This window comes from Martes martes (genome assembly GCF_963455335.1).
Source record: "Martes martes genome assembly, chromosome: 12".
Lineage (NCBI taxonomy): Eukaryota > Metazoa > Chordata > Mammalia > Carnivora > Mustelidae > Martes > Martes martes.
This window is the reverse complement of record NC_137900.1, coordinates 35,493,889-35,521,778: the sequence shown is the minus strand read 5'-3', so window position 1 is coordinate 35,521,778 and position 27,890 is coordinate 35,493,889. Positions and strand designations below refer to the sequence as shown.

The window sequence follows — 27,890 nt, the reverse complement described above, 5'->3', positions numbered from 1 at the left end:
TATTTCTTGTGCATCTATTATGTGCTGGGTAAAGAACACTAAATGATACTAATAATATTATTGATACTAATGATTTTTTTTCCTAAGATTTTATTCATTTATTTGACAGACAGAGATCACAAGTAGGCAGAGAGGCAGGTGGGGGGGCGGGGAGCAGGCGCCCCACTGAGCAGAGAGCCCAATGCGGGGCTCGCTCCCAAGACCCTGGGATCATGACCTGAGCTGAAGGCAGAGGCTTTAACCCACTGAGCCACCCAGGTGCCCCGATACTAATGATTTTTTAAATCCCTACTCTTACAGATCTCTCAACCTACTGCAAGGGAGACAAACAAATTAGGACATTATCAGCAGTATGCCAGACAGTAGTAAGAAGAAAAATAAGCTTAAAGGGGTACAAAGATTATGGAAGGAGGGAGTAGGAAAAAGTTGTTTCTGTATTATTTTAAATAGAGTATCTATCTCTTTCATAATTTATATTCACCTTTGATAACCCAAATATACAATTGTATAATTATATTATTATAAGAGATTAAGAGTTTTCTTTATTTTATACTATTTTCCACAATGAAAAAAAAATAGGAGAAAAACTAAGAAGGAATATTTTTTAAAAAAGGATCCCCAAAACAATTACAAATCCAGTACATTAGACAAAAAGCTCACAGTTAACCTTAGAAATCGCGATATACAGTACCCTTTTACCTTTAACATTCGTCCTCCTCTAGAAGATCTTTTCCAATACTCTCTTACCCAATTCTACATGTGCCCAAAATACCTATTAATTCTCACAGAAAAAGGGCTATTAATAATATACTTGAAAGTTGTTACACATCTCCAACTTGCAAATGGATTCTACATTGATGGTTTAGAACCTAAAATACCTTTTAGTAGAGAAAAAATATATGATGTTGAAGGACCTCAATCCAAACAACAAAGGTCTATTTAATTCACTAAAGACCTGTGGCTTTCAACTCAAAGCATCCACCAGATTCAGCTATGGGAATTTTTAAAATTCAAACACTTACAACCCCTTACCAGAGATCATTATCTTACAAGTCTGGGTGAGGCCAGGGTTCTGTACTTTCAAAGCCCCACAGGGTTGAGGACAGCTTCTGGAGACTCTTAGCTCCAAAAGACAGATCACATCTGTCTTATTTTACTTTTTTAACCACAGCACAGAGCCCAGCACAAATAGAGCCTAAACATGCCATCAACTTTCCCAGCCTTCTTTACAGTTACGGCTAGCCACGAAATATAAAAGGAAGTTTTCAGGTGGATTTAAGGAAAGATTTTCCTCCCAAACAGAGGAAGGTGGGTGAGCCACCTTCTCGTACTATTTCCTTTCTTCCTGTCCTTGGAGAGAACATGCCTGGAGTAAGCACTTGTGAACACTCTCCCACTAAGGCCAGTAGGACAAAAGGACAGGAAGAGCAGGGGACCTCATGACACTGCTGAGCAGTTACACCAACCCTGGGACCCCAATCTCTGAATCCCTCAAGTGCCAAACACCTATCTAGGACAGAGCCTTTTGTAGAATTTTTTACTATGTATTTACTATTATAAACATCGAATAAATATGGAAAAGGTAAAAGAGATGGTTAAGAAAAAAACCCCAAAGTTTCAAAAGTCCTGCAATAGAATTTGGTTCTTAATCATAAAAACAGGCAGGTGTGCCCTCAATTTCGTTCTAACTCCCCAATTAGGGTGCAAGTTCCCCTTCACAACTTACACAGTAGACAGGATCATTCTAAATCCTCAAGAATCTTAAAAATAATTCCACAAATCTCATAGCAGACTGGCACCTATTTAATCCACCATAATCAGGGAGATGAATCCAAAAGGAAATAGCACACTAGGGGGTCAACCTTCTGCCTCTGATCCCAGCCTCACCATGCTCATTTTATGCATTATTCCTCTTCTCCTCCCTCCTCCATTTGAAAAAGGGGTTGATAGAGGGCAGAAGGCATCGGATTATCTATGAACTGACACTATCACAGAAATGGCAAGAAATAAAACGGATAAAGTGCCCTGGACAAGGCCCAGCGTATCATGAATAATCAATCTCACCAATCATTACTATTGAACTCATATGAAAGTAGAATAATTTAAAAACAAGTAATTTTTTTTCCAGTAGAGTATGTAAGTTATTCAAAAAAGCCAATTTTTCTTTTTTTTCAAAGATGTTATTTCAAAAACAAAGATGTTTCAAAGATGTTATTTGAGAGAGAGAGACTGAGTGAGAGAGAGAAAGTGAGTAAGAGAGAGAGCACAAACTGGGGGCAGAGGAACAGGGAGAAGCAGACTCCCTGCAGGGATCCTGATGCAGGGACTTGATTCCATGATATCTGGTATCATAACCTGAGCTGAAGGCAGATGCTTAACCAACTGAGCCACCCAGGAGCCAGCCAACTTACTTTTTCTTAAGGTACTGACTTAAACTAAAGCCTCAAAAACAGACATTACATTGATTTTAGTTTAGCAACTAAACATCAGGGTCATAAACCATGTAACACAAATCCCAAAATTCGGCAAATTTAAATTAGCAATAAATAAAATCAGGCTCCCTAGCTCTGAGGGCTTGAGGTCCAGATATCTCTCCTGCAGACACAATATTTACTAATCAAATGGCTTTCTACTATATAACTTGACATCTCAGATTTTCTGAATCCCACAATTCAGTACTTTATCAGAATAAAATGAGGATATAATATGAATATTTTTTCTTAATAACTCTTCCACATATATAAATACTAACTCCCCAGTCAGAGTACAAGCTCCAAAGGACATAACTTCATATGATTTTGTTTCTCTACATGGTATTTTATACTCTATGTTGTACCACCAGTGACCAGGAAACAGAAACAAAGTAGAGGTAAAAAGAGAAAATGAGAATATAAAATCTCTGTGCTCCTAAAGTTCATATTATATAGGCCACATCAGACATTCAAAACTAGAATGCAGGACTATTAGTTTACATTTCCTTGCCTTCACATGCTTTAAGAATACAGAAATTCTGGGGCGCCTGGGTGGCTCAGTGGGTTGAACCTCTGCCTTCGGCTCGGGTCATGGTCTCAGGGTCCTGGGATCGAGCCCTGCATCGGGCTCTCTGCTCAGCGGGGAGCCTGCTTTCCCCCTCTCTCTCTGCCTGCCTCTCTGCCTGCTTGTGATCTCTCTCTCTCAAATAAATGAATAAATAAAATCTTAAAAAAAAAAAAGAATACAGAAATTCTGTGATCTAAATCATATTAAAATATAACATAGGGACTCACCACTAAAATGATTCCTGATTGTTTTTAAAAAGACTGCCCAAGATTAAAGATTTTTTTGGAAGCATGCTACCTGATTTAAAAATAACAAAATCCAATTCTAGAAAAGGATTAAAATATAAAATGGAATGAAGCTATACCACAGCTCTTGTACGTAAGACAATTTAATAATTGAAATCCACTCCAGATTAAAGGGAAATCAATTTCAAAATTCTTTTTAAACTTGTTCAAACATTTAAGGATTCAAATGTCAGAAAGCTTTAAACTTATATTATGAAATGCTCCTAAAGTTCATGAGAGAACATTCCCAGCCCTGCAATATAATTTTTCAACTTTTTGGCATACCATCTTAATAGATTATCACTTAAAATAAAAGTAATGCAAAATAAGACATATCATTTTGGAGCCACCAACTATTACCTTTCCTTCCAAAAAGATAACATGATTTACTGTGCCATAGATAAGTCTCTCATACTGCACACGTGGTCATAAATACACTACTTCTGATGGTGTAGGCTAGATATCACTGTACCCAACACAATGATTCTTTTTTACTCAAGAAAATCAGTACAGTAAATAACTTTTCTTCCCTTCAAGACAATCACAGTGCTTGAGGCTGCTGCGACACAAAAACAAAATATCTTCACAAATGTCTCCAAACAGTCAAGCTAAAAATCTAAGCCAAAGTTTCATTTAACAGCCTGTCAGTTTTTTGATGTGAAGCTAATGAATGCAGTGGCAAACAAATCCATCAAACCTAACATCAAAACAACTGCACTTCATCCTACCAAACAGAAAAATGAAATACAACCTGCAGGCCAGCTCTTTGATACAGCCTAGCCAGGAAGCAGACCTGTGAGTGCCATCACAGCTGCTGCACCGAAGTAATCATGGACTTCATTTCACCACAGAAGGAGAGAAGGCTCCAGAAATGGAAAACATTCATCTCAAATATGCATCAATATCTTATTTCAATTGCTAAAGTGTTACATAGTTTTACATCTCTACCAGAAAAAAATACAGCATTTCATTCTAGATTACTCAAGTTCAAAACTATAAAGATGCCTAAAATAAATAACTAGATAGTATGTTCTATTCATACTACAGTTTTGAAAATGGAGGTTTATTAAAAGCCCTTCTGTTCCTTTATGAAAGCTCCTTGAAGACAAAGAAAACACATCTTTCTTCTTTGTAAAAACACATGGCACAATTCCTGTTGCAAAGGAGGAACTCACTGAGCACTCTCTAAGCTGAACTCTGCCTAACTCAGTAGGCAAATGGGCACATAGCTATCTAGAACATTCCTCTCAATTTTTCTTCAGTGAAAACCTTACCTCTGATCAATGTAATGGGGGAAAGTACATAACCCCCTTCGTAGGTAGGTGAGTTCTCTTAAAGGCAAGGCCTTTCTGTTCTAGAGTATAATTTTCTGAATAAAAATCACCAATATCTCCAATATTACCAGTGACCCTGGGGTTATCTTTTCAAACCCAATGTTTTGGGTTTTGTTTTGGGTTTTGTTTTCTTTTGTTTTTTCCATTAAAAAACTGGGTTTTGGAGGAGGGGGGGCAAGATGGCGGAGAAGTAGGAACACTGTTTCAACCGGTCCCCTAAAGTGAGCTAATTATCTACCAGAACACTCTGAACACCCATGAAATCAGCCTGAGATGTAAGATTATACACTTCTGGATCTCTGTGGGGGCAGAAGATATCAGTGGAGAGGTAAAGCAGAGTGGGAATGCTCGGACTGATGTTGGAGGATAAACAGAAGGGTGAAGGAGCCACCTATTGGAAAGTTAATACCTCAATACGAAAGTGCTCTGTGGTTGGGGACCAGCATTAACTTGGAGGCTGGTTGAAGGTACTCAAAAAGAGCAAAAGAGCTTAAGGGGCAACTGGTAGAATTGGGCAGTCAGGGGCCTAAGCCCACAGACCCAGGATGACCACTGCCGGCGACCACCTGTGCCAGAGAGTGTGGTAGAGCCTCCATGGTCCCTAAGTGCACCACCGCTGGGCTGGACGCACTCCCACTCTCCTGTGAAAGAGTCTAGTATGGGAGCCAGCCGGCACTCGCTAGGTCCACACCCTTCTGCGCTCCCCTGAACTCCCCAAACTGTGAGGGAGCTGTGAGTGCACTCCCCCCAAAACCTAAGGGAGCTTGGTGTGTGCACTAGCCAGCTGTCTCTAGGACCGGCTGAGGATCTGGTGGGTCCCAGTCTGCACTTGAGAGAACCCGTTAATCTCTGGTGCGGAGCCCTAGGCAGCAGCCGCCTTCTGCAACCTGCCCAACCATGATGTCTGGACCCCAGACAGAAGTCCCAGCAAAGGCAGACCCAAGAAGCAGACTCCCTGGACCAATACTGCTCGAGGTTTTAGTGGCACAGGAGTGCAGAGACAACTGGCACCTTCTGTGACCACTGAGATGGTGGCTGGGGGCGCTCACCGCCTATGGGAGGTTGTGCAGTTCAGCAGACATTGCAGAGGGGGCATCTGTGTGTCTGGACCACCCAGAGGGGCGCAGACTGAGGCTCCCCTCTGAGGCGGAGGTCTGGGTGCAGTATGCTTTCCATTAAACCTCAAAAAGCCACCAAAGAACAAAAACCTCTACAGAATAAAAGTCTGAAAAACCGGTTTCCACAGAGCCCAGCCACTTGATAGGGGGCAGGACGACTCAACCCAAGCAAGACTGACTGAAAAACAATGCAGCAGGCCCCTCCTCCAGAATGCAAGCCAAAAGAACAAGAGGACAACCTCCATAGGGTCCCCATAAAACAGTAAAATCTTAACATGAGGGGAAAATAATATATTAAGCTCCCGGTATTGCCCTAAAACCTGTATATTTCATAGGTACAATTTTTTTTTTTAATTTGTTCTCACAATCCTTGTTCTTTCAAACTTTTTTAACCTACTTACCATTATAACTAGAGGTTTAATACAACATATCCCATAATAACCTTTTAACTTGAACTTTTTTCTTACATAGACCTGTTTTTCTTTTCTATTTTTTTAATATACATATAGATATAAGCTTCAAGGTAATCCTCTTTCCCTAATCAATACTACCCCTATACATAAATCAGTTTTAATTTCCCTTTATCTCGGTAAAGTTGAGTCCTTTAACAAAGATACCAAGATACACCCAAGAAGAATCAAAATAACCTTCCTCACCCACCTCAAGGATTTATAACCACCCTCCCATCTTCTTCTGTCAGTGTTTCTGTGTATTTGTTTTTGCTGGTATTATAGAAGTCTTATCCTTGGGGTTCATTTGGGCTGGGTTCTGTTGTTTTTTTTTCCTTGTCATTTACATTTGTTGGTCTTTTTGTTTGTCCATTTTGTTTATATGCCTCATAAATCTTACTTTTAGGGCTCATTCTGCTGGGTTTTCTCTTTTCTCTCTCTCTCTCTTTTTCTCTTTTTTCTTTCTTTTTGTTGGTGAGTTCCAATTGCTCCAAAACGTTCCAGGGTGCACCTTGCCTGGATTGTGGTTGATATATTCAGCTATACATCCCTTCAACCACCTCGCCCCATAATGACTAGGAGGAGGAACACCCAACAAAGGAAAAATTCAGAGACTGTGCCCTCTCCATCAGAACTATTGAATATGGACATAAATAGTATGTCGGAAAGGGAATACAGGGGAACAATTATCCAGGCAATGGCTAGATTGGAGAAAACCATTAGTGACAACATAGAATCTCAAAGGGCAGAAGTGAGAACTGCCTGGGAAAAAGTTAAAAATGTAATAAATGAGACCCAATCTAATCTAAATACTCTAACAGCTAGGGTAACTGAGGCAGAAGATGGAATTAGTGATCTAGAGGATAAAATGATAAAGAAAAAGGATCAGGAGGAGGCATGGAACAAATGGCTTAGAAGCTATGAAAACAGAACTAGGGAAATAAATGATGCCATGAAACATTCCAACGTCAAAATTATTGGGATCCCTGAGGGGCTGGAAAAAGACAGAACTAGAAGATAATAGTTGAACAACTACTGGGTGAAAATTTTCCCAGTCTGAGAAATGGATCAAGCATTCGTGTCCTAGAGGCAGAAAGAACACCGACCAAGAACAACTGCCTCAAGGCACTTAATTATGAATCTCATGAATCATAATTTTTTAAAGATTTTATTTATTTATTTGACGGACAGATCACAAGTAGGCAGAGAGGCAAGCAGAGAGAGAAGGGAGGAAGCAGGCTCCCCGCTGAGCAGAGAGCCCAATGCGGGGCTCGATCCCAGGACGCTGGAATCATGACCCGAGCCGAAGGCAGAGGCTTAAACCACTGAGCCACCCAGGCGCCCCCTCATGAATCATAATTTTGACAGGAGCTTCTGAGGGCAGCTAGGAGGAAGAGATTCCTTATGTACAGAGGAAAGGTCCATCAGAATAATATCAGACCCGTCCACAGAAACCTGGCAAGCCAGAAAGGGCTGAAAAGACATATTCAGGGCACTAAATGAGAAGAACATGCAGCCAAGAATACTTTATCCAGCAAGGCTGACATTCAAAATGGATGGCTTCCAAGACCGGCAAGGTTTAAAAGAGTATGTGACCACCAAGCTGGTACTAAAGAAATATTAAGGGGGGTTCTATAAAAGAAGAAAGAACCCAAGAGTGACATAGACCAGAAATTTACAATCTATACAACAAGGACTTCACAGGCAACATGATGTCAATAAAAACGTATCTTTCAATAATCACTCTTAACGTGAACAGCCTAAAAGCTCCCATAAAACGGCACAGGGTTGCAGAATGGATAAAATTACAGAACCCATCCATATGCTGTCTACAAGAGACACATTGGGAACCTAAAGATACACCCAGACTGAAAGTGAAGGGATGGAAAAGCATCTTTCATGCCAACGGGCCTCAAAAGAAAGCTGGGGTAGCGATTTTCATATCAGATAAATTAGATTTTAAACTAAAGACTGTAGTCGGAGATACAGAAGGAAACTACATCATTCTTAAAGGGTCTATTCACCAAGAAGATCTAACAATTGTAAATATTTGTGCCCCCCATATGGGAGCAGCCAACTACATAAAACAACTGTTAATCAAGATAAAGAGCCATAGTGATATGAATACATTAATAGTAAGGGATCTTAACATACCACTCTCAGTAACAGACAGATCATCCAAGCAGAAAATCAATCAAGAAACAAGAGCTTTGGGGCACCTGGGTGGCTCAGTGGGTTAAGCCTCTGCCTTCAGCTCAGGTCATGATCTCGGGGTCCTGGGATCGAGTCCTTCATTGGGCTCTCTGCTCATCGGAGAGCCTGCTCCCCCCCCCTCTCTCTGCCTGCCTCTCTGCCTATTTGTGATTTCTCTGTGTGTGTGTCAAATAAATAAATAAAATCTTAAAAAAAAAAAAAAGAAAGAAAGAAAGAAACAAGAGCTTTGAATGACACTTAGACCAGATGGACCTCATAGATATATACAGAATGTTCCACTCTAAAACAACGGAATACTCATTCTTCTCAAGCACACATGGAACTTTCTCCAGAATAGAGCACATACTGGGTCACATATCAGGGCTCAACTGATACCAAAAGATTGAGATTATTCCCTGCATATTCTGAAATCACAATGCTTTGAAACTGGAAATCAACCACAAGAGAAAATTTGGAAGGAATTCAAACACTTGGAAGCTAAAGACCACCCTGCTTAAGAATGTTTAGATCATGATATGGTGAATGCTGTGAACTGTGTAAGCCTGACGATTCACAGACCTGTATCCCTGGGGCAAATAATACATTACATGTTAATAAAAATAAATAACAAAAAGAAGAAATGAAAAAGGAAAAAAAGAGAATGTTTGGAACAACCAGGAAATCAAAGAAGAACTTAAACAATTCATGGAAACCAATGACAATGAAGACACATTAGTCCAAAACCAATGGGATACAGCAAAGGGGGTCCTCAGCAGGAAATACACAGCCATCCAAGTCTCACTCAAAAAACCGAAAAATTCAGAATACATGAGCTCTCTTTACACCTTAAGGAACTGGAAAACCAACAAAAAATCAAGCCAACCCCACGCACAGAAGGTAAATAATCAAGATTAGAGCAGAGATCAATGAGATAGAAACCAGAGATACAGTAGAACATATCAACAAAACTAGAAGCTGGTTTTTTTGAAAGAATCAATAAGATCAATAAACTGCTGGCCAAACTAACCCAAAAGAGGAGAGAGAGGACCCAAATTAGTAAAATGATGATGAAAGGGGAGAGATCACAGCTAACACCAAGGAAATAGAAACAGTTATTAGAAATTATTATCAATAGCTATATGCCAATGAGTTAAGCAACCTAGATGAAATGGGTGGATTCCTGGAGACCTATTAACTTCCAAGACTGAAACGCAAAGAAATTGACAACCTGAATAGACCAATATCTAGTAATGAGATTGAAGCAGTGATCAAAAACCTCCCAAAAAATAAGAGCCCAGGACCAGATGCATTCCCTGGGGAATTCTACCAAACATTCAAAGAAGAAATCATACCTATGCTCCTGAAGCTATTTCAAGAATAGAAACAGAAGGAAAGCTTCCAGACTCTTTCCATGAGGCCAGCATTACACTAATCCCCAAACTAGGCAAAGACCCCATCAAAAAGGAGAATTTCAGACCAATGTCCCTGATGAATATGGATACCAAGATTCTCAACAAGATCCTAGCTGATAGGATCCAACAGTACATTAAAAAGATTATCCATGGGGTGCCTGGGTGGCTCAGTGGGTTAAAGCCTCTGCCTTCGGCTCAGGTCATGATCCCAGGGTCCTGGGATCGAGCCCCGCATCAGGCTGTCTGCTCAGCAGGGAGCCTGCTTTCCCCCCCTCTCTCTGTCTGCCTCTCTGCCTACTTGTGATCCCTGTCTGTCAAATAAATAAATAAAATCTTTTAAAAAAAAAATTATCCACCATGACCAGGGATTTATCCCTGGGATGCAAGCGTGGTTCAATATTCACAAACCAATCAATATGATAGAAAAAATCAATAAGAGAAGAGACAAGAACCGCATGGTCCTTTGAATTGATGCAGAAAAAACATTTGACAAGATACAGCATCCGTTCCTGATTAAAATGCTTCAAAGTATAGGGAGAGAGGGAACATTCCTCAACTTCATAAAATCTATCTATGAAAAACCTACAGCGAATATCTTTCTCAATGGGGAAAAGCTGGCAGATATCTAAGATCTATAGAGAACTTCTCAAACTCAACACCCCCCAAAAAAAAAATAATCAAGTCAAAAAATGGACAGAAGACATGAACAGACACTTCTCCAAAGAAGACATACAAATGGCTAACAGACACATGAAAAAATGTTCATCATCATTAGCCATCAGGGAGAGTCAAATCAAAACCACATTGACATTCCACCTGACACCAGTTAGAATGGCCAAAATTAACAAGACAGTAAACAACAAGTGTTGGAGAGGAACCCTCTTACACTGCTGGTGGGAATGCAAGCTGGTACAGCCACTTTGGAAAACAGTGTGGAGATTCCTCAAAAAATTAAAAATAGAGCAAGCCTATGACCCTGCAATTCCACTACTGGGTATTTACCCCAAATATACAGATGTAGTGAAAAGAAGGGCCACCTGTACCCCAATGTTCGTAGCAGCAATGGCCATAGTCGCCAAACTGTGGGAAGAACCAAGATGCCCTTCAACAGACAAATGGATGAAGAAGATATGGTCCACATATACAATGGAGTACTATGCCTCCATCAGAAAGGATGAATATCCAACTTTTGTATCAACATGGACAGGACCGGAGGAGATTATGCTGAGTGAAATAATCAAGCAGAGAGAGTCAATTATCATATGGTTTCACTTACTTGTGGAACGTAAGGAATAACACAGAGGACACTGAATGAAGGAGAGGAGAAGTGAGTTGGGGGAAATCAGAGGGGAAGACAAACCATGAGAGACTGTGGACTCTGAGAAACCAACTGAGGGTTTTGGAGGGGAGGGGAGGTGGACGGTTGGGAGGGCCTGCTGGTGGGTATTAAGGAGGGCACGTATTGCATGGAGCACTGGGTATGGTGCATAAACAATGAAGCTTGGAACATTGAAAAAATAAAAAAAATAAAAAAAAATAGGGCTTTGTAAAGCTCTTTTCTAAGTCATCAAATTAGAAATATTGGTTTGTAACATATAAAATATAACCAGTACAGACCCACATGCTGTACCACATTAATTCTGTCCCACAAAGAGACTCTGTCTTGGAAGCTTTTATGTATTCTTACCCATGTGACAGGTAAAGGAGATCTCATTTCTCCTAGTCCTTCAACTATGAAAAAACCATGCCATTATTTTTTAAATTATCTGCCCCCCTCAAAAGCACAACTCATCCCTTGTGAATAATAACTATTTCTTTTTTTTAATTAGAGGCTTAAAATATATTTTTTCAAGTACATGTGTTTGTAGGTCCCCTAATCCCAAATAACCATAAAAACATAAAGTCATAAAACTTTGGGTACTTGAAGGGGAAATATTTATAGATAGATAGGACTTACAGGACCCTTCAGATGCTATTATACACAAATATAAAACTAGCCCTGAGTATAATAATAGCTATCATTTAGAATAAACTAGATAAAGCAAAGAATTCAGTAGGCAAAACTTCGTTAGTTTAAGGATTAACTTAGGCATCCTCAAAGCTAAAAGTTTGTTTCATTTTTTTTTAAGATTTATTTGTTTGTCGGAGAAAGAGAGAGAGAGAGCACAAGCAGAGGGGAGCAGCAAGCAGAAGGAGAAGCAGACTCCCCGCTCAGCAAGGAGCCTAATGTAGGACTCCATCCCAGGACCCTAGGATCATGACGAAGGCAGATGCTTAACCGACTGAGCCACCCAGACATCCCAAAGCTAAAAGTCTTCTAGGTGCAGTTCATAACTAATCCCTTATACATTTGTTCCAAGCAAAACACAAAAATTAACTGTCCAATTCACAAATTTTCCCACGATTAAAAACTACACACACACATGCATGCACACATGCACACAATACGGTATTCATATTGCTGTGTAAAGAAACAGACCTGGGGATCAATAAAAATGTGTCAAAGAAATTACAAAGACACCAAAATATGCACAAAAATGCCATCATAGCACCCTACAATATAAGAGAACTTATTTAATGAGACTAGTCAAGAAAATATTAAAATTGAGGGGTATGATTTAAGAAAGCGTAACTATGTTTTAGTGAAACATTCAAAACTGTATCCATTATAAATTTAGTTTCCAGTTCCTATACAAAATAACTGAAATTAGTTACATCTACTTACAGAAGACTCTTAATATATCACCATGTCAATTATTGACTGGAACTCTCTGTGGTAGAGAGTATACTGCCCCAACCTTCCCATCCCCAACAACAAAGATATCCATGTCCCAATCCCTGCAATTTGTGAATATGTCATCTTATATGACAAAAGGAATTTTGTGGATTGCTTGTTCTGAAATATAGGAGACCACATGCAAAGACCTGAGAGATGCCTCTAGGAGCAAAGACCTAGATGACAGGCAGCAAGAAAATGGGAACTCAGTCCTACAACCTCAAGAAACTGAATTCAGTCAACAACCTGACTGAGCGAGGAAATGGATTCTTCAACAGCATCTGCAGTAAGAAATGCAGCCCTGCAAACATTTTGATTTTTGCTTGGTGAGACTAACATCAAACTTATAACATATAGAACCATGGTAAGTGGGTATTGTTTTAAACCAGTACTTTTATGGTAGTTTGTTCCAATAGCAATAGAAAACAAATACATTCTCAGAGGAGCACCACATCACCAAAAGTAAGGGAAAGGTAGAGGCAACACCTAAAAACATCTCAAACACATGCAATTAAAACAATTTTTAACCAACTAGCCAAAACTGCATCATAGTCATTGAACAATTTTGTACCTAGCAAAATACCAGAACCAAGACAGTCATATTCTTTAACTAAATTGAATGATATAAATCAATACAGCATGAGTGGATATCCACATACCTAAGATTTTTTTCCCCTCATAATAAATCTATGGGGTGGAGAGGTATTTCTAATTTATAGAGGAAGAAACTAACAAAATAAATAAATGACTGTCCTAATGATATATGGTTAGCTAGAAGAAAAGTGGGACCTTAGACCCCTGCCTCCTCCACTATAGTGTTCTACTTCTTAGTCCCACAATCCTAGGCTCTGTCAGCTGTGATTTCAGGAAGGACCACTACCCAACCTCCCTCCCTTGGTCATACCCCAGTCCCATTCCACAAGCACAAAGAAATGTGGAAACCCACCTAGAACATTTTAGCTTTGGGGAGAAGCTATTCTCCCCCGGGTACCAATACCACGAACTAGATCTGAAACCCAGAGTAAACAAGCACCAATTTTTCTGGTAACTGAACAGCTGTGATAGCTGACTTATTATGTCAATGATTAAAGATGCAAACCATAAAATAACACACCTTGCTCTAACTATGGGTCTATTCCTCCATTTCAATGCAGATACAAGCATTACCTTTCTGTGAAAGCACTGTAAGTAGCTGGCCAAGACACATACTCTGAGTTTTCTATTTTTTTATTAGGTTTATTATAATATGAAGGATGTGTAATGGGAAGAAGTAGTTCAGTTCTGTTCCTTTCTAAATTACCCCTCATAAACAGAAATTACTCAGAACAGAAAAAGTCTTCTAATAGCAGGAGGTTTCCTTTTTTCATAAGTTCACACAAATGCTTCCTAGGCTGTCAAAGCGTTATAGTTTCATTTTAATATACTATGTAACTCTCTAAATACACATCTAAATTAAACCTAGTGTTCTCGGGGCGCCTGGGTGGCTCAGTGGTTTAAGCCTCTGCCTTCAGCTCAGGTCATGATCTCAGGGTCCTGGGATCGAGCCCCGCATCAGGCTCTCTGCTCAGCAGGAGCCTGCTTCCCCCTCTCTCTGTCTGCCTCTCTGCCTAGCTCTGATTTCTCTCTGTCAAATAAATAAAAAAAAAAAAAAAAAAAAAAAAAAAAAAACCTAGTGTTCTCTTCCCTGAGTATATTTCTATCCAAGTTCACCCAGTGGTTCTATATGCAAGTTTTATCAATGTAGAATGAATAATACTCATACTGTGGCCGAGAGACAGCCATATAAGTTGTATGTGTCACTTTCCACTAAATCTGTGTCAATTTTACACACTCTGTAAAATACACAGTTTCATTTAGAAGCTGCCCTCTGCCAGCCTGTACTTCTGCCTTCAAAGCCACAGGAAAGAAAGCAACCTAATGGAAGCTACCACCTCTTTGAAGATGTCTTTTATTTAACACCACAGGGGGAGATTAATTAAATTAAATAGAAATTATGGCCTGTGAATGAAAATACACAGTGTGTGAACTAAATTAAATATAACTGAGCAAGAGATGCAAAATTTTATACCAAATTTAACATAAAGATATATTTCTTGTTAAAGTATGTTCTATATTACTTTCAAGAAATTCATTTTTGTACTAAAGGCAATTTTAATCATTTCTTCTTACCATCCTCCCTCAACTTCTTACTACAGTTTTAACAGAAACTTTCCTCTGTAGGTAGTTGTTTTCTAAGCCATGGACTAAACTCAATTTGGATAGAGCCAAGTCTAGCTAACGTGGAACCACAGGGAGCCACTAAAAAATCTCACAAAAATACAATTGGTGGCTTTAAGAAAGAAAGCAAACATCAGCTGCATAAAAATTACCTCTGCTCCACATTAATCTCAAAACAGAGAACTATAGCTACAAATGATAATATAGTCCATATAAAATAAATATACCTGGTCTGAAATAAATTATCATGATAAGAAGTACACAACATCAATGAAGGAAAAAAACCGTTGCATGTGATCTTAGGGTTTCCTGCTACAATAACCAGAATACACATTTAATTTATGCTTTATTTTTGAGGCATAACTCACCAATTTAGCAACTTTCCCATAGTCAATCCATCGGACTGTAGCAAAATTTGTAGATTCTGCACAGTTGAAACCATGATTAAACCCAGCATGGTAGCCATATGGAAAAGTGATCATAAATTCTCCAGCCTCCTGAGTGATCTGTAGGGTAGAAAACATATAATATTTTCTAATTATAAGACTTTCTAAGTTGCAAATACAATTAAAATATATTTCCAATAAAGAAAAGGAAAAAAATGCCATAATATCAGAGCTATCTAATATAAAAGAAGTAGCCCCAGATCTTTATCCAACCCATTAACAGTTTTTCAGGAAACATTAAAGACTTTTCTAAACAGGGTATGACCCTGTTTACGGCAATGTTGTTCACTCATTCAATCCATAATCGAAGATATTGTATTTTATATGAAGATGTTTTTAAGTTATCCAAGTAAATTTGTTTTAGCACTCAACCTGCATATTTTAATACTTTAAAATTCATATTACTGTAGTTCTGTAACAGGACCTATTTTGACTTTTTTTTTTTAAGTTACAGCTATAGAAACTAATAATGTACCCTCAACAGGGTTTACTATGAATTCTGTTGCTAAAGAGTTGGTGGTATTCACCAAATTATTCTTTCATAATACTCAGAAAACATACAATTAACTATATTCCATTTAATAGTAAAATTTCTATCAAAGAACTCAAATATGTATGTGTGAGTGCATCTTTAAATATAATTAAAGAAACTTGGGTAAACCAGTCAGAGCTTAAAAGCAAACGTGAGAAATACATTTATTCCGTTCCTATTTTTTAGGTTAAAGAAATTTGGCTTTTTATAACCACCAAAACACACAAATCACACCATGAGCTATAGAAAAATAGTAAAGCAAAATTTTTCTGCTCTTTTTTAAAAATTTACCTAGGCTATGATGGATTATCAAATGTATTACCTATGGTTCATTTTGTCACCATGGTTCAATTCAGTCCTAAAATGCTGAGAAATGAATCTGGGAGTACGTATGTAGACAAACAGGAGACATACTGTATAAATACAGATGCACATAAGGCAATTCAGTTGCCATTTTAGGTATACAAAAATGTTGTATGTAGAAGTATTTTCTTTTACAACAAATCTGAAATTTATCTCATCACCCTCTGGCCGGTGACAGCCCAGAAGGTGTTCTACTACAATGAGCAGCACTCTGCTGCCACCTGGCAAGCAAAGAACAACTCCTCAGTGTTCAACATGGTTCCAGTTCCATCATTCTGAGCCACATGACAACACAGCCTGGTTCTCTCCTTTCCTGGTCTAACTGAATTTTATTAATTATAATTGGGCTTAGAAACTAGGCACTTCCCTGTACTATGTGACAAAACAAAACTCAAGCTGGTCAACTATTTCTGACCCTACACATATGGGTGAAGAGGGTAGGGTTGCTGCCACTGGGATAAGGTAACTACCTTCACTGCTCCATTGAATCCCACCCACAAACCTTTTCTACTCAACCTAGAAAACTCTGTTCTTGCCATGTTGAAAAAGAGTACCTGTTCCCATTGAAAGGGACTCTAAATTTTATCCTTCTATATAATTTCCAGAAACAGTGAGTCTCAGTTAGCCAAAATATTTTTTGGCTTATTTTACTGCCTCTGTGTAATATGTACATAAGAAAGCACAGTGACAGAAAAGAACAAGTCCCCTTGGGACGCCTGGGTGGCTCAGTTGGTTAAGCGGCTGCCTTTGGCTCAGGTCATGATCCCAGCGTCCTGGGATCGAGTCCCACATCGGGCTCCTTGCTCAGCAGGGAGCCTGCTTCTCCCTCTGCCTCTGCCTGCCACTCTGTCTGCCTGTGCTCGCTCGCTCTCTCTCCCTCTCTCTCTCTCTGACAAGTAAATAAAATATTAAAAAAAAAAAAAAAAAAAAAAAAAAAAAAAGAAAAGAACAAGTCCCTTTTATTAAAAGACTAAACAATCATCACAATTCCATATCATAAAAGAAGTTGGAAAGGAAAGTACACATAATCTAAAAGCAGACATTATCAGTTTATTAAACATATATATACATGTACATGTATATATATATATAATTGCAAATACATTGAAAGAAAAAGGAAAATAATGTTACTTTGACTATGAAATGATTGCCTAAAAAGAGGGTCAAAATGAGGAGAAAGAGGGCTATGCAAAGCCCTTTTATAGATCATCTCTTTTCATCCTCATAATAGTCCTATTAAGTGGGTACTATTATTATCATCGTTCTCTAGCTAAAGTAACTGAAGCTCGGAAAAATTATGTAATTTCCCCAAGTGACAGAAACAGGAATGAACTTGGGAAGTTTAATTCAGAAGCCTACACTACTCTGTCCCATGTTCATTATCATCATCAGAGAATAAGTTCCTTGAGGAGTACAGAGTCATCACACATTCTTCATCAACATGGAAGGGGAAATGGCAGTATTTCACATAAAAAACTGCAAATGTCAATCAGATGGTGAGGCACTGGTGTCTTCAGAAGCCATGAAATGTCCCAACCTCAAGAGATCAAAGGAGAACCTGTGCATCTGGTGATTTACCAAGTAGTACCGAAAAGCCACAGCCCAGAAAGGGGTGCAGGGCACCTGCCTCCTTCTCCCCAGAGCTTGGAAAGGAGCTACAAGCTCCAAAGGCCTCCAATCCTGGGGAAATGAACCAATCCCACACTCTGCTATTTCACATGACCCTCTCTTCAAAGACCAGCTTGATCAGTATCTATCACCAGCCCTAAAATCATTAAGGATTTTCTGTTCTTGGGAGACTAATCCATTCATTCTCCTCTCTCTTCTAAAATTCCAACTTAAATAGAAGTGTCTAATTAGGTTAATGCCAACCACCTAAAAGAAAAACTCACTGATGATGTGTCTGAGACTGAAAAGCCCAGTGCCTAGAGGTATCTGTAAGACAGAGCCTCACAGTGGCAGTGGCCCATCTGGGGGACACAGCCCTTGCCCTCTGTACCTGTGACAGTGCTGTAGTCCATCACCAGCTTCTCTCCACACACAGGCACATCCCCCACAGTATACATCTCAAACACCTGCTTTTTGTCAAGGCTAAGACAATGTGAGTAAAACAGTGGTGAAGAGCATCCCTGTCACACAAGACAAATATGTCTCATCTCATGCATGAATACAGCATAGACAGTTTGTGAGTGAGTATCAACCACCTCAAGTTGGAGAATGACTCCTCATCCTTACAAAAATTCTACATTGAACAAAGCTGGGAGTGGGGGGATGTGCTTTCAGGACTGGAGATTAAGAAGAGGTAAAGATTTAGTCACAAGTGAAAAACTTCTTAAGTGAAAAACAACAAATACTATGGGAAGAAAAGTCAAATTAAAAATGAAGAAAAAAAGACGAAGAAAAGAGTATAGCTATTTATTAAAATGTCCACAAGTAGCTAATTACTAAATCTTCTTCCAACTGAGACGAGCTTTTATTTATCTGGTCAAAAGCTTTTTGTCACTTTAGCTTCTTCACATAAAAGTTCTCATGTTCAAAAAAAAAGTTCTCATGCTCATAATAATTCTGATCCAGTAACTACCCATGGGCACAAAGAAAGAGGAACCTAGTATGTCCTGAGTCTTACAGAACTTAATCTTCAGAAATATTCCAAAGAAGCAACTTCTGATTATTAAATCATCAGGCAATTTTATTCATAATGAACTCTCAATTGTTTTATGTCTGAATATGTTTAGAAGCAACATACTGGTATCGTAATCATAGACTCTAACCAACCAAACTAACGATAACTGTTCTGAGTTCTTTTTTCTTAAGATTTATATTTACATAAGAGAAGGAGAGAGCATGCCTGTGCACACAAGTAAGGGGAGAGGAAGAGGGACAAGAAGACTCCCTCCTGAGTGCCTAGTCCACGGAGGGGCTCCATCCTAGGTCTCTGAGATCACGACCTAAGCCATAGTCAGATGCTTAACTAACTGAGCCACCCAGGTGCCTCTGTTCTAAGTGCTTTTTAAAAAAAAGATCACACATACATAAACTATGTTGTTCATATAAAAGACTTTAATGTACAAGTGCTACATCTTATTTTGTTGAATGTCCTACATTTTACTTTTAGTATTATTATAAGTGAACTATAACCAGCATGAAATTATAGTAAATGTACCCTGAAATAAAAGTAATTTCAAATTAGTACTCAGATAAATAACTGTTATGTTATAAAACATGAATCTGAATTTTTCTCCCCACATCCTAAAAACCCTATTTGAAGTCAAGGATATATTAGTTTGTGTTAAATCTGTCTTACATAGAAATACTATGCACACAAAATGAATGTTAAAAAATAATACTAATTTACCTTGTCAAAGGGAATACCGTATTTCTTCAATACCGACGGAGATATCAGTGTCATCTTGTGGCGAAGAAATGCATCACACCCTTGAGAACTGCTTGGGAAAAAACCTAAATGGAAACAATGAATATAAGTAGTGATGTGCCAATTATGATAAAATTTCAGATAGATTTTTTTAAAGCTTATGTCCTAGTATTCTCACAGAAAGACAGTTCTATGCAAACATATACCAACTCCATAAAAAAAAAAAAAAACCCTGGTACTAAAAGTCAGAGTCAGAATTCTCAAAAGCTAAAGGATACATCTTTATATCACTAAAGGCTGACCTTCCCTACAAAAAGAGCTACCAAGAATTGTTTTCATAAGATATAAAATTACTAAGCCTTACAAATTTCAACTTACAAATTTTAATTCAACCTGCCTAATATCTGGTAAATGGAGAAAACAATAAAGACGGTTAGGAAAGGTTAATACACATTTTAATACAGAAATCTCTCATTTAAAAAAAAGACTCCTAGAGGTGATCGTTCCAAATGCCTGGCAAGAGAAGAAACAGCAGTTCCCCACCTTTCTGTGTTTCTTTCTGATCAATTTAATACAGTTAACTGCTACTGTAGAGGATGCTGCTATTAAACACAGGAGTGCATATATCCTTTGAATTAGTATTTTTGTGTTCTTTGGGTAAATTTCACTCATACATGGAATTTAAGAAACAAAACAAGCTAGCAAATAGGAAAAACGACAAAGAGAGGCTAACCAAGAAACAGACTCTTAAATACAGAAAGTAAACTAATGGTTACCAAAAGGGAGGTGGGTGAGGGGAATAGGGGATGAAGTGATGGGGATGAAGAAGTGCATTTGTTGTGATGAGCACTGGTGGAAGTACTGAATCACTGTATTGTACACCTGAAACTAATATTACACTGCATGTTAACTAACTGGAATTTAAATTAAAAGGTTAGCTGCTACCAATTTCCTGAACCAAATTCCCAGACAGCTCCTGTCAAATGCTTGGAAACCTGTCCCACCAGTCTGTGTGGGAGCAGTGTTTTGAGCAGTCCTTTAAATGAGGAAGCTTAAGATGCAGCAACCCTTTTGCTCAATAGTATATCAAGGACCAAAACATAGTCGTTTTTCTCCACCACTGACTTCATCCCTGCAGTTTTTGTCTGAGGCAGACTCATTAATTCAGCCACGCAAGCTACAGGAAAATGAACATGCATGATGCCCTGCTCTTTGCCTTACTTACCCAGAGAGAAACACTACCAATGGAAAGCAAGTGGGAAAGCAAGAAGGGAAAGAGACACAGGGAAAAGACAGAGAAGAATCCTAGAGAGAGAACCCAGAAAGAAAACAGAACTCACCAGGAAGACAAGGTGATGCACATGAAAAAAGTGGAAAGATGCACAGAAGCTGTTTAACTCCTTCACTGCCAAAATGAAGACAAAGCCACTAGAAATGTTACTTATCTAACTCTATAGCTCACTACATGCAAACAGCTCAAGCATGTGACCAATTTGACAAAAGGATTACCAGTATTCATTAACTAACTATGAACAATTTTAACCTCATAGAAGTGTTTCACAAGAATATTTTTAAAGTAAATCAAAACCACAATGAGATACCATTCTAACTCCAGTTAGAATGGCTAAAATAAACATGACAGGGAACAACAAATGCTGCCAAGGATGTGGAGAAAGGGGAACCCTCTTACACTGTTGGCAGGAATGCAAGCTGGTACAGCCACTCTAGAAAACAGTATGGAGGTTCCTCAAGAAGTTAAGAGTAGAGCTACCTTACAACCCAGCAATTGCACTACTGGGTATTTATCTAAAGGATACAAACACAGTAATCCCAAGGGGCACCTGAACCTCAATGTTCATAGCAGCAATGTCCACAATAGCCAAAATGTGGAAGGAGCCAAGATGCCCTTCAATAGTTGAAGAGGTAAAGAAGATGTGGTTCATATATACAATGAAATATTATTCAACCATCAGAAAGGATGAATACCTACCATTTATATCCATCACAAGGATGGAACTGGAGGGTATAATGCTAAGTGAAATAAGTCAATCAGAGAGACAGTTATCATATGATTTCACTCATATGTGGAATATAAGGAACAGCGCAGAGGATCGTAGGTGAAGGGAGGGAAAACTGAATGGGAAGAAATCAGAGAGGAAGACAAACCATGAGTGACTCTTGAGTCCGGGGAAACGAACTGAGGGTTGTGGAAAGGGAGGTAGGCGGGGGGATGGAGTAATTGGGTGATTGGCATTAAGGAGGGCATATGATAGTGATATGATGAGCACTGGGTGTTATACGCAATTAATGAATCATTGAACACTACATCAAAAACTAATGATGTACTATAAGTTGGCTAATTGAATTTAAATTAAAAAAAAAAAAAAAAAAAGACGAGCACCTGGGTGGCTCAATGGGTTAAGCCTCTACCTTCAGCTCTGGTCATGATCTCAGGGTCCTAGGATCGAGCCCTGCGTTGGGCTTCCTGCTCAGCGGGGAGCCTGCTTCCCCCTCTCTGCCTGCCTCTTGTCTACTTGTGATCTCTTTCTGTCAAATAAATAAATAAAATCTTAAACAAATAAATGAAAAAGAAAAAATATAAATAAATAGGACTTATTGATGCGACCATGGAGTATGTGATCATCAGAAGGAAACAGATCAACTAGCCAGGAAAGAGCCATTAGGGTATAAGGAACCACCTGCAGAAGGTAGGATGCTCTGCTTAAGCATCTGCATCTGAATTTTTTAAATAGCTGGAAATTTTAAAAGTATATGGCAAAGAAAACAAAAGAAATACTATCATTCCAGGGGCTCAGTCGGTTAAGCATCTGACTCTTGATTTCACTCAGGTCATGATCTCAGGGTTGTGAGAGTGGGCTCCATGCTGGACATAGAGCCTGCTTAAGATTCTCTCTCTCCCTTTCCCACTGCCCCTCTCGCCCCTCACCCTGCCTCCACAGTCACGCGCACTCTCTGTCTCTCTAAAAAATTAAAAAAAAAAAAAAGAAATACTACCATTCCCTACAATACCAATAGGAACAAAAGAAATCATTTTGTCCTATATGGTCACTTGAGGCAGCCCTCTGTATAGGGTTAATATATATTATATATTATATATTATATATTATATATAAATAGAAAATAAAACATTATACCAAATAAACAACCCTATGAAAAAAATGCAGATTTCAGTGAGTGGAGAGAAAATACCACACTAATGTAATGGCCATATCTACACAATAAGACATGCTGAGTCTTACACCACAGACAGTAAAGCACAGCAGGATGGTCCCCAAACACACAACCCATGGAAACATTTTTAATATTACAATTCAAATGGATTTATCAAACTTCTGAAATCTGTAACTCTGTGCATCCTAAATGAATTGACTTTTAAATTAAAATCAATGAAGAAAGAGGGGTCTATTCAATTTTCTTTTGATACAGATTTGTAATCAGGACCTGAACAATATGGTGACTGGTCATACGTTAATTTAAATTGGAAAACCACTGAAGTAAGGTAATTTGCAGCATATTAAAAACTTTGGTTTAGAATTTGTATTTACAACAAGCTATCAGAATTATATTTTACACTACTGGAAAACACCTCATAATCTGCACAAATTATGCTCAAGCATGTGCCTCAAAATGAGTTTTACCTCAAAATATCTGCAGGAATACATGGTTCATATTCACCTCACTCCACAGTCTATGAAAAGTATTTTATCAACATATAAACAACTCAGTATAGCCAGAATACTATTAGATACAAAATGATAGTATTTTTAAAAACTCAGAATTACGGTGGCTGAAGAAATGTTAGTGTATTTAATAATAAGTAAAATAAAAAAATAACTTTGGGGTCACTTGCATAAAAAAACAACAGTAACATGGATAGAAAAGATAATATTTAAGTAAAAATTCAACTTAAGATGATTAAAGTTTTTGAAGAGTCACCAAGAAAAGAAAAAAGATAGTATGTGTTAAAACTTCTGCAAACAAGTTCTTTAAAATATGCCTCTCAGAATCATTTTTTCTACTCTAATATTTGCTTTCTTGACATTCTCTTTTATTAAAAGTTTTGAATAATTTATTTAGATGAAGTACTCTCTGGAAGTTATATTTTAATGTTACTACTGTAACAGTCCATAAAATCTTCCAGTTTACCAGTCACACAGTGCAACTGTATGCTCTTCCACAATCCTGGAAATCAAGAAGTTCCAATAAAGAAAAAGTTTTAGGGGCGCCTGGATGGCTCAGTGGCTTAAAGCCTCTGCCTTCGGCTCGGGTCATGATCCCAGGGTCCTGGAATCGAACCCCACATCGGGCTCTCTGCTCAGCAGGGAGCCTGCTTCCCCCTCTCTCTCTACCTGCCTCTCTGCCTGCTTGCAATCTCTGTCAAATAAATAAATAAAATCTTTTAAAAAAATTAAAATAAAGAAAAAGTTTTACATTGAACCTTCAATCATCTAGCTCTGGAAACAGCAGCTAGCATCCCACTGCCACACCTCACACCCCATGGTCTCTAACTAATATGCTATATGTAGAACACACAGAATAAACCTGACTCATAATTCTGTAGGACCTACTATTGTCACGTTAGGTCACTTGTTTTATTCTTACATAAAAACAAACACATTAAGGGAACAAGATACAAAATCTGCAAGAGTGCTGTACAGAGATGGGGTTTCAGTCTCTTTTTTAAAAGATTTTATTTATTTGAGAGAGAGCATGCAAGCACATGTGAGGGGGGTGGTACAGAGGAGAGGGAGAAGCAGACTCCCCACAGAGCAGGGAGCCCCATGTGGAGCTTGATCCCAGGACCGCAAGATCATGACCTGAGCCAAAGGGAAATGTTTAACCAACTGAGCCACCAAGGTACCCAAAGTATCTTCTTCTATAGGGATATTTTGGTAGGAGCATTTGAGAGTCAGACTACAAGGTGCAAACTATGCTATGGGATTCTGTATAAATCTTACTCAATCCCCTCTTACTGGTGCTTAACACACATGCTTATTTGAGCACCAACCTTCCTCTCTCCTTTAACACTCTTGACAAACACACACTTCTTCACTGGTATTCAATAGCAGAGCTAAATTTTAGACCAAAGAGCTAATTGTTGGAAATCTTTTTTATTATCTCTATGACTTTTGTTTCTTTTCTTGTTTTACTGATTTTTTATTTGTATTATGTTAGTCACCATACAATACATCATTAGTTTTTGATGCAGTGTTCCAAGATTCATTGTGTTCCATGCAATACATGCCCTCCTTAATACCCATCACCAGGCTCACCCACCCTCCCCTCTAAAACCCTCAGTTTGTTTCTCATGGTTCATCTCCTCCTCTAATTCCCCACCCCCTTCACTTTTCCTTTCCTTCTCCTACTGTCCTCCATGTTATTCCTTATGTTCCACAAGGAACATATGATAATTGACATTCTCTGCTTGACTTATTTCACTCAGCATAATCTCCTCCAGCCCCATCCGTGTTGATGCAACAGTTGGGTATTCATCCTTTCTGATGACTAAGTAATGTTGCATTGCGAATGCGGGCCACATCATCTTTATCCATTCGTCTGTTGAACAGCATCTTGGCTCTTTCCACAGTCTGGCTACTGTGGACATTGCTGCTATGAACACTAGAATACATATGGCCTATCTTTTCACTACATCTTTATCTTTAGGGTAAATACCCAGTAGTGCAATTGCAGGGCCATAGGGTAGATATATTTTTAATTTTTTTAAAGATTTTATTTATTTATTTGACAGAGAGAGAGAGATCACAAGTAAGCACAGAGACAGGCACAGAGAGAGGGAGAAGCAGGCTCCCTGCTGAGCAGAGAGCCCAATGCGGGGCTCGATCCCAGGACCCTGGAACCACGACCTGCGCCCAAGGCAGAGGTTAACCCACTGAGCCACCCAGGCACCCTATTTTTAATTTTTTGAGGAATCTCCACACTGTTTTCCAAAGTGGCTACACCAACTTCCATTCCCACCAACAGTATAAGAGGGTTTCCCTTTCTCCACATCCTCTTCAACACATGTTGTTTACTGTCTTGTTAATTTTGGCCATTCTAACTGATGTAAGGTGGCATCTCAATGTGATTTTATTTGAATCTCCCTAATGGCTAATGATGATGAACATTTTTTTATGTGCTGTTAGCCATTTGTATGTCTTCTTTGGACAAGGGTCTGTTCATTTCTTCTGCCCATTTTTTGATGTGATTATCTGTTGTGTGTGTTCAGTTTGAGGAGTTCATTATAGATCTTGGATATCAGCCCTTTGTCTGTAACGTCATTTGTCAATATCTTCTCCCAATCTGTGGGTTACCTCTGTTTTATTGACTGTTTCCTTTGCTGTGCAGAAGCTTTTGATCTTGATGAAGTCCCAAAAGTTCATTTTCACTTTTGTTTCGTTTGCCTTTGGAGACATGTCTTGAAAGAAGTTGCTGTGGCCAATGTCGAAGAGGTTACTGCCTATGTTCTCCTCTAGGATTTTGATAAGACTCCCGCCTCACGTTGAGGTTTTTTATCCATTTTGAGTTTATCATTGTGTATGGTGTAAGAGAATGGTCAAGTTTAATTCTTCTATACACAGCTGTCCAATTGTCCCAGCACCATTCATTGAAGAGACTGTCCTTTCTCCACTGGATATTTTTTCCTGCTTTGTCAAAGATTATTCGACCATAGAGTTGAGAGTCTATATCTGGGCTCTCTACTCTGTTCCACTGGTCTATGCATCTGTTTTTGTGCCAGTACCATGCTATCTGAGTGATCACGGCTTTGTAATAAAGCTTGAAATCAGGCAACCTGATGCCCCCAGTTTTGTTTTTCTTTTTCAACGTTTCCTTGGCAATATGGGGTGATTTCTGGTTCCATACAAATTTTAGGATTGTTTGTTCCAGTACTTTGAAAAATGCCAATGGTATTTTGAGCCGGATGGCGTTGAAAGTATAGATTGCTCTAGGCAGCACAGATTTTTAACAATGTTTATTCTTCCGATCCATGATCATGGAATGCTTTTCCATCTTTTTGTTTTCTTCAACCTCTTTCATTAGTGTTCTGTAGTTCATCGAGTATAGATCCTTTACCTCTTATTCCTAGGTATCTTATGGTTTTTGGTGCTGTTTTAAATGGAAACGATTCTCTAATATCCCTTTCTACAGTTTCATTGTTAGTGTATAAGAAAGCAACTGGTTTCTGTACATTGATTTTGTATCCTCCCACATTGCTGAATTGCTGTATGAGTTCTAGTAGACTGGGGGTGGAGTCTTTTGGATTTTCCACATAAAGTATTATGTCATCTGTGAAGAGAGATAGTTTGACTTCTTCTTAGCCCAAGTGAATACCTTTTATTTCTTTTTGTTGTCTGATTGCTATTGCTAGGACTTCTAGTACTACGTTGAACAGCAGTAGCGACAGTGGGCATCCTTGTCGTGTTCCTAATCTCAATGCAGAGGCTCTCAGATTATCGCCATTGAGAATGATATTTGCTGTGGGTTTTTCATAGATAGATTTTATGAAATTGAAGAATGTTCCCTCTATCCCTATACTTTGAAGCATTTTAATCAGGAATGGATGCTGTTTCTTGTCAAATGTTTTTTCTGCATCAATTCAAAGGACCGTGCGGTTCTTGTCTCTTCTCTTGTTGATTTTTTCTATCATATTGATTGGTTTGTGAATATTGAACCACGCTTGCATCCCAGGGATAAATCCCACCTGGTCATGGTGGATAATCTTTTTAATGTACTGTTGGATCCTACCAGCTAGAATCTTGTTGAGAATCTTGGTATCCATATTCATCAAGGACATAGGTCTGAAATTCTCCTTTTTGATGGGGTCTTTGCCTGGTTTGGGGATTAGTGTAATGCTGGCTTCATAGAGTCTGGAAGCTTTCCTTCTGTTTCTATTCTTGAAATAGCTTCAGGAGAATAGGTATGATTTCTTCTTTGAATGTTTGGCAGAATTCCCCAGGGAATGCATCTGGTCCTGGGCTCTTGTTTTTTGGAAGGTTTTTGATCACTGCTTCAGTCTCATTACTAGATATTGGTCTATTCAGGTTGTCAATTTCTTCCTGTTTCAGTCTTGGAAGTTAATAGGTTTCCAGGAATCCACCCATTTCATCTAGGTTGCTTAACTCATTGGCATATAACTATTGATAATAATTTCTAATAACTGTTTCTATTTCCTTGGTGTTAGTTGTGATCTCTCCCCTTTCATCATCATTTTATTAATTTGGGTCCTTTCTTTTTTCTTTTGGATTAGGCTGGCCAGTGGTTTATTGATCTTATTAATTCTTTCAAAGAACCAGCTTCTAGTTTCATTGATGTGTTCTACTGTATCTCTGGTTTCT

At 38.6% G+C, this 27,890-nt stretch overlaps 1 protein-coding gene across 3 annotated transcripts in view; it reads right to left on the bottom strand.

The window, feature by feature from the left end:
- Positions 1–27,890, bottom strand: part of KDM4C (lysine demethylase 4C) — a 447,232-nt gene that overhangs the window by 303,023 nt on the left and 116,319 nt on the right. For all 3 annotated transcript variants that reach the window (XM_080819441.1, XM_080819442.1, XM_080819440.1), the window contains exons 7-8: positions 19,519–19,622; positions 15,191–15,328 (exon numbers count right to left, since the gene is read on the bottom strand). In XM_080819441.1, the coding sequence (XP_080675567.1) occupies positions 15,191–15,328; positions 19,519–19,622 (242 nt within the window). The remainder of the gene's footprint in view (positions 1–15,190; positions 15,329–19,518; positions 19,623–27,890) is intronic.